This window comes from Benincasa hispida, chromosome 8 (assembly GCF_027475165.1).
Source record: "Benincasa hispida cultivar pf3 chromosome 8, pf3_genome.v1.1, whole genome shotgun sequence".
In the NCBI taxonomy this organism is placed as follows: Eukaryota; Viridiplantae; Streptophyta; class Magnoliopsida; order Cucurbitales; family Cucurbitaceae; genus Benincasa; species Benincasa hispida.
This window is the reverse complement of record NC_143485.1, coordinates 5,650,646-5,658,142: the sequence shown is the minus strand read 5'-3', so window position 1 is coordinate 5,658,142 and position 7,497 is coordinate 5,650,646. Positions and strand designations below refer to the sequence as shown.

The following is a 7,497-nucleotide window of genomic DNA, read 5'->3' as shown; positions in this document are numbered from 1 at the left end:
TATAAGTCTTCTCTCTCGCCTGTGGTTACATGTAACATTGGTTGTAACGACCCGACCCCCTAGGACTTAGGTTAGGTCGTTACTAAAACAAATACATGCATAGAATTTGAAACGACACTTAGTAATGTTGAAATAAATTCTAAATAGACAAGAGAAGTTCAAAAGAAATTTATTAAATGTAATTTTTAAAACAATAATAGGGTACCCATAATTCGTAAAGACTATTAAAATATAAAAGTAACAATCCTTCATAATAAGTTTCAAACAGTAAAACAAGAAATTGAGGGTAAAATAAGGATTCTAAATTTCATGATGCGGAAGCGTAAAAACTAGTCCCAGTGGCTCGATCATGAATTCCGCTGCGCCATCGCTGGTGCATCTCTATCCTTACCTGAAACATCAACATAAGAAAGAATGAGTACAAAATACTCAGTAAGTAGCCCCACCACTGGGGTCAGGCTAGGCATCTATGTCCTCTAGATACCTGCATATGAGGCATAAATACTGAGTCCTATCCTATTGTAGTTAAGTATGCCCACAAAACTAGTGAATCCCGAAGGAAACACAAAACTGGTGAATCCCGAAGGAAACACAAACTGGTGAATCCCGAAGGAACCATAAAACTGGTGAATCTCGAAGGAACCACAAAACTGGTGAATCCCGAAGGAAACACAAAATTGGTGAATCCCGAAGGAACACAAACTGGTGAATCCCGAAGGAAACACAAACTGGTGAATCCCGAAGGAAACACAAACTGGTGAGCATCTAACTAATCAATGAGGATATTCACACAGTCTTAACATGCTAAGATTCAACATTGTACAGTTCTAAAACATACATAAAAATCCTTGATACTATGGCTTCATCACATACACATAATTCTTAATAACATATTATACATCATCCATGTATAACTTACATCATAAATCCACAACATACAAGTATGCCTCAACACCAGCAAATCAGACATCGACTTATGAAAACACATACTAACGATCAAGTACTTAGGTGTGTATGTAAAAAAATCAGAATTCGTGCCAGAACATACTTTGATTCAGGTCATACTGTCAATCAACATGCTAACATTTACCATAACATACACTTATCATGCTAGCATACAACTAAAGCCTGGCCCGTGGGCAATTCCAGTGGTAAGATTACTTACCTCAAATTTGGTCCCAAATTAACCCAAGTAATTAACCTTCTTATAACTCTTGGAAGACTTTGAATCCACCCTATAACATACATTACAAATATTAATTTAGCACCCCTGGTCCAAAAATAATAAATCCAAAGTTTTAAACTCATCTTTGAGGTCTAAATCCAATTAACCAAATTAAATCAAATGACAACAAATTTAACTTACCAAAGTCGCGGCTTGGTTCGAGGCCAGTTCCAAAGTTCTATTTATTTGTCTAAACTGAACCTAAATCAAAACCAAAGTATAATAACTAAATTTTCAACGATTACCCTTAATCAAAAAGGGAACCAAACCAACTACTCACCCAAAAGTTACCAAAATTGACGGAACTCATAATTTTGTCAGTAGCATCCAAAAGACTTTAAAATGCCTCCAAACTTTGTATCTAAAATCCAAAATCACAATTAATCCAGTAATTAGGCCCATAATTGGTTGGTTATTCAAAACCTGAACCACAAATCCTCAAATTCCCAACAAAACTCACCCAAACTAGTAGATCCAGCGAGTGGTGACGACATCCTGCTTGACGGTGGTGTCGGAGTGGAGTCGCACAACCTAGGCAGTAGCGACTCGCAACCAGAGGCGGCAAGCTACAAATTCGTGGGTCAGAGAGAGAGAGAGAGAGGCGGGCGTTTGAAGCTCGTCGTCGAGTGGCGCATCGCTGGTGGGAGTCGGATCCAGCCGACTGAGAAAGGGTGGTGCCGGGTCTCGAACGGCGAGGCGGCGCTTCAGATCTGGATTTTTCGACGGAGTCGACACGAAGGTAGAGGGCAAGCGGCTGGATCTGGGACTGAGACAACCAGGACGTGCACCTCAGATCTATGACTCGGTGTCGACTATAGCGGCTGGGAGGAAGCGTCGGCGCGACGAGCAGTACGAAGGAGGGCGAACGGCGCAAGAGGCTGGGTCGGTGGTGTGGCTGGGAGAGTTTCGACTCAGATCTGGCGGTTGACGGGCGGCGGAGCGATGGAGGTCGGGGAGGGGGGTCTCGGTGTCTACTAGAAGAAAGGGGGAGAGAAAGAAAAAAGAGAAAGAAAAAAGAAAGAAAAGGGAAGAATTAAATAAAATAATTTATTTTATTCTTCTCCATCAATTTCCAATAATTACTTCGAACTGCTAAAGGCCACCCCTTTTATAGGTGGAAGGGTGGCGTGTGTGGGACATCCACCAAACTCACATTAGTCTATCTCCTCACTCCCTCCAAAACATGGGTACCAATCAGAGCCCAAACCCAAAACTCAAGATTGGAGTATATAAGGAAGGCTTCCAATACCAAAATTTTCAATGTGGGATTCTCCAACCAAAAAATTGGTTTCCTCTCGTTTTGAAAGTTAAATTTTCACCCAACACTCTCTCTAACAAAAACAAAAAAAATCTCTTTTTTTGGCAAATGTATTATAATTAAAGTGTGAGGTAGGAGAATCGAATCTCAAACCACGAAGTTGATAGTATGAACACTATATCATCAGTTGAACTACGTTGACAAAAACTATGAATAAGCGAAGGGGCGAAGTTTAATTCTCTCACTATAATCTTCTTTATTTTTCTCATTTTTACTTATTTAACTAACAGTAAATTTTTTCTCTCTAAATTTTCTCTTTTTATTCAACTTTATTTTCTCTACAATTTTTCTTTTTTCCTCAGGCTTTTATTTCTTTTTTCTATCTTAACTATGACCTTTAACTAATATTTTGTCTGAAACATATCTGTATCTAATTTTTCTCTAAATAAATATTTTCCTTTCATGTCTCTACATTTACCTTATTTTACTTTTCTCTCTAAAACATTTGTATATCCATGTCTCAAAATTTAAAATTTTTATTTGAATGTCTTTACACATTTTTCTCTCTCTAAAGTATCTCTTCGTCTCTCTCATTTTTAAAAAATTAAAAACCAAAAACAGTTATAACAGTTTGGTTTTCTATCTTTTGGAAACCAAAAAATAAAAAATAAAAAATAAAAAAAGTTATCAAACATATATGTGTTTGCTTTTAAAAAGAGAATTGAAATTTGAAAACCAAATTTCATGGCTTGATTTTTGAACCACTCCTAAAATTAGAAAATAAAACAAAGAAATCCATCATTAGAAATATTGTTATAAGCCAAATTTTAGAAACCAAAAATGAAAACTAAAACTATGTTAGATAATAAATCTCTGTTGGCTAACAATTTGATTTTTGACAATTATGTTTACTATCTCATAATTTCTTACTGATGGTTTTCATATTTCCTATTTAAGCATTTTAATTCTTAGTCAATTTCCAAAAAAAAAAATAAGTTGTTTGAAAACTATTTTTTTCTTCAAATTTTAGCTTTGATTTGGAAAAAACTCCAAAAAAGTAGACAAAAGATATAGAAATAAGTGATGTTTATAAATTTAATTTTAAAAACTAAACGGGACATATTTTGGTTCTATGTTTTTAAATTTAGCTTATTTTCTCTCTATTTTCTAATTATAATTATCAATTTTTTTTAAGAGAAACGTGAATTCCTAGTAAAATTATACAAACAGAAACTACTTTTTAAAAATTATTTTTTTTATTTTCAAAATTTGACTTGGATTTTTGAAACACTAGTAGAAATTGGATAATAAAACGTAGAAACTTAAAAGTTGAAAGTAGTAAGTAGGGTTTATAAACTAGAATTTCAAAACCAAAAAATAAAAAATCAAATATAGTAAGCGAACATAACCTTAATTTATTATTTTAATGAATAAAATCCAGTTTTCTTCTTAATTTTATTCCATTGAGAATAAAATAGAGTGTTTATACTGGGTAACACTTTTAGACCTAATAATTGAGTATATAGCAACATCTTAAAAAAATTTGTAAATATAGTAAAATCTAACCGTGATAGACTTTATTACTGATAGATTCCTATAAATAATACAGTCTATCATTAATAGGCTCTTAGAGTTGAACCAAAATTTTATTATTTATGTAAATCCTTTTATATTATACTATATCGAATAATACTTTAGACTTAAATACAGAATCCATTTTTCTCGGTCCAATTGTTCCCTTTTTATATTCTTTTTATCAACTAATTTATTCTGCCAACCCGAATTTTTAATTTGGCAAGAAAGGTTTTAGCGTAACATCCAAACGCGGCCGGTTCGAAATCCAATCCAACGGCCGGAATCCCACTTGACCTACCATCTCCCAATCCTGACCGTCCATTTAAAAACCAGTTCACTCATCACTTTCCTTTCATATTCAGTTATTTGCAAGAGAATTTAGTGATTTTGTTGGGAAGCAAAGAAAGAAAGAAAGCAAGAAACAATGGGTGTAATCCCAAGATGGCTTGAATCTTTACTGTCCACAACATTTTTCAATGCTTGTCCTTCACATAAAGAAGCTCCAAGAAGTGAATGCAATATGTTTTGCCTTGATTGTTGCCATCCCTCTTTTTGCTTCTACTGTCGATCCATCAAACATAATGATCATCATGTCATTCAGGTTTCTTCTTCTTCTTCTTCTTTCGTTTCTATTCGTTTCCTCGTTGAGAGAAATGAGGAGGGTGCTCCATCATTCCATTTTGTATAGTTTAATAAGCATGTGTGGAGGTGGGAGATTTGATTTAAAATGTAATAACTAATGATTAAATATCCGTCGGTATGATAATATATTCCCAAATCGATTTACTATTTTCACAAAAATTATTGTTAAAATTGAAGTTTTGATATCGATATTAATCTGGATAGCTATTGAAAAAAAAACAAAGATTTAAGATTTTAAAGTTTTTCCTTCTCTTTGGGTTGTTTGGTAGTAACACTTTCTTGGTGGGGTTCTCTTCTACTTTGCTCTAAATTTTATACCATTTTTTGCTTCTTTTTTTTTTTGGAAAAGTGTGTGGTTGTGCAAATGACATGGTAGCAATTGGATACAAGTTTAAAATATGTATATCATATTGGATTAATGCATGATTAAAAGAATTAACTTTCTTACAACAATTAGATGTGAAATACATTTTTCAAAATTCTTTTATTTTATGGGATAAAATTATCAGTTACATTTTTTCGAAATCTTGAAAAGAGTATTAATTTTGAATTTACACAGATACGAAGATCTTCATATCACGATGTGGTGAGAGTGACCGAAATAGAGAAGGTTTTAGATATAAGTGAAGTTCAAACTTACGTGATAAACAGTGCAAGAGTTTTGTTTCTAAATGAGAGGCCTCAACCGAAGAGTTCCGCCAGTAAAGGAGGCTCTCATACGTGTGAAATTTGTACTAGAAGTCTCTTGGATCCATTTCGATTTTGCTCTCTTGGTTGCAAGGTAATTTGATTTCTAGTTAATCTAGCAATTATTCTTTTTGGGTTCAAATTTTTTTACTAATAAAAAAACGTCGTTTCCATCTCGACTAATTGAGCTATACTCAATATAAATAAGACTTGAGCTTTTAATTTCTAGTGTATTTGGTGTTCTTTCGATTGTCACTAAATTATTAAATTATAGGCTCGTAAAAATTATTTATAAGGTAGATGAATAGGTAGTTAAAGTGATCCACTCAGGTTTGCAATGTGGGTATATAAATCTTTTCCTTCTAGAAAAAAGTTGTGTAACTATAATAATGTCATATTTTCTCATTTGGGAAATGTCTAGTTTATTTTATAAATATTTTGAGTTATTTTTCAGTTTCTTCCTCTATTTTTTAGAAAAGTTTTAATTTTATTTTTTTTATGTATTGTATTAAATCTTCTAATATAAGTTGATTTAATATTCGTTAAATTGGATATGATAATGTTAAAATATATTTTCTTAATAAAGTCACTAAAAATACTCTTATTTATGTTTAATTTTAATTTCAATGAAATAGACATTTCTATTTATGAAATCGAAATTTACCTACTTTTATATATGTGACCTAATATTGGTAATGTAACTTACCTAACCCACAAATGCCTTCTATATATTAGGGAAAACAATACACCATTAAAAAAAATTGTCGATTGAGAAATAAATTTGAAATTTTATGAAATCAAGGATATGAAATTGAAAAATAAAACAAATATTATTACAAACTAAGTTGGACACATTTTTCTTCTCGAAAAAGTTATATAATATTATACTCAAACGTAGTATACCATTTTTTTGTGTTCCATATCATTATTATTATTTTGACGATATGTAGAGTGGAGAAATCGAATTTCTGTCTTTGAGGTTGACAGTATAAGTACTATATCAGTTGAGCTATATTCATTTTCGATTTTTTGAATTTAGGTCATTGGAATAAAGATGAATGATGATTCGAGGTTTTACTCGAGAGGAAAGATTGTCCATATTATTATTATTATTATTTTGACGATATGTAGGATGGAGAAATCGAATCTCTGTCTTCGAGGTTGACAGTACAAGTACTATATCAGTTGAACTATGTTCATTTTCGATTTTTTGGATTTAGGTCATTGGAATAAAGATGAATGACGATTCGACGTTTTACTCGAGAGGAAAGAATAATGAGGAAGTATTGGAAAGAAGGGAAAGAATAGGAAGAAGATTGGCATCAAAGGAAGAAGAAGAAGAGGAGGAGGAAGAAGAAGAAGAATTGCGTGTAGGGAGAAACCAAATATACCAAAATCACACGCATCCTTCACATTCTAATTCAAGGAGGAGAAAAGGCATCCCTCAAAGAGCACCTTTTTAATTAACGTAATTATTTTCATTTCTTTTCATTAATTACATTCCAACCTTTTTCTTTAAATTATTTTTTAATGTAATAAATAATTGTAATAATAATTCATTGCAGTGCACATGTTCTCCACATGTAATTATTAATTGATCTCACCATACACAATTATTATTTAACAAACCCTAGATTGGGGTTTTTTTTTTCTGTTGTAACTCTGAAATTTGCATATATAATACTATTTTTGTTTTTATATTTGTATTGTTTATTTAATTTATTTATTTGATGAGGAAATTTCACATCGACTTAAGCATTAAACTTTGACTTTGAAGATTGAGGATATTATAGTTAAATGATTAGTCGTAAAATAAGAGAGAATATATTTGAAAGTTAGAAACTAAAATAAAATATCTTAAAATAACTCAAATGGTATTATGCTCTAAAGATCAAATTCAGGTTGGAAATATCTAAACCTAATTATAAAATCAATTAAATCATCAAAAAGTATTTAAACACACAACAAAATGCGCAAACATAACTAAAAAAAGATCAAAGCACTATTAGAAGAATCAATACCCCCACAAAAGAAAAAGAAAGTTAATTAATTGAGATTATTGATTTCACCCCTTATTAAAAAAAATGGTGAATTAAAAGTGTGAATTTAC

The 7,497-nt window shown here is 31.9% G+C and overlaps 1 protein-coding gene and 1 long non-coding RNA gene across 3 annotated transcripts; one reads left to right on the top strand and one right to left on the bottom strand.

Moving 5' to 3' along the window:
• Positions 1-213: 213 nt before the first annotated feature.
• On the bottom strand, positions 214-1,427 carry LOC120083604 (uncharacterized). The gene is made up of 3 exons (XR_005483475.2): positions 1,367-1,427; positions 1,166-1,235; positions 214-391 (listed from the first exon to the last, which is right to left on the bottom strand). It is a non-coding gene; the product is annotated as an uncharacterized LOC120083604 (long non-coding RNA).
• A 2,984-nt stretch (positions 1,428-4,411) lies between these two features.
• Positions 4,412-7,087, top strand: LOC150034317 (protein RGF1 INDUCIBLE TRANSCRIPTION FACTOR 1-like). Of its 2 annotated transcripts, none has more exons than XM_090316545.1 (3): positions 4,412-4,659; positions 5,260-5,481; positions 6,427-6,596. In XM_090316545.1, exons 1-3 carry the CDS (start codon positions 4,483-4,485, stop codon positions 6,550-6,552), a joined length of 525 nt encoding a protein of 174 aa, XP_090172671.1. In that variant the 5' UTR covers positions 4,412-4,482; the 3' UTR covers positions 6,553-6,596. The 2 variants fall into 2 exon arrangements, with proteins under 2 accessions (XP_090172671.1, XP_090172670.1); XM_090316544.1 differs by lacking the exon at positions 6,427-6,596 and adding an exon at positions 6,608-7,087 and having other exon boundaries at positions 4,417-4,659.
• Positions 7,088-7,497: the final 410 nt, after the last annotated feature.

Bases quoted from the DNA above. Each gene is read 5' to 3' on its own strand.
- LOC150034317 (XM_090316544.1), top strand. From the start codon at position 4,483: ATGGGTGTAATCCCAAGATGGCTTGAATCTTTACTGTCCACAACATTT. The intron at 4,660-5,259 runs GTTTCTTCTTCT...GAATTTACACAG, and splicing joins ATGATCATCATGTCATTCAG to ATACGAAGATCTTCATATCA. The intron at 5,482-6,607 runs GTAATTTGATTT...TTTTGGATTTAG, and splicing joins TTTGCTCTCTTGGTTGCAAG to GTCATTGGAATAAAGATGAA.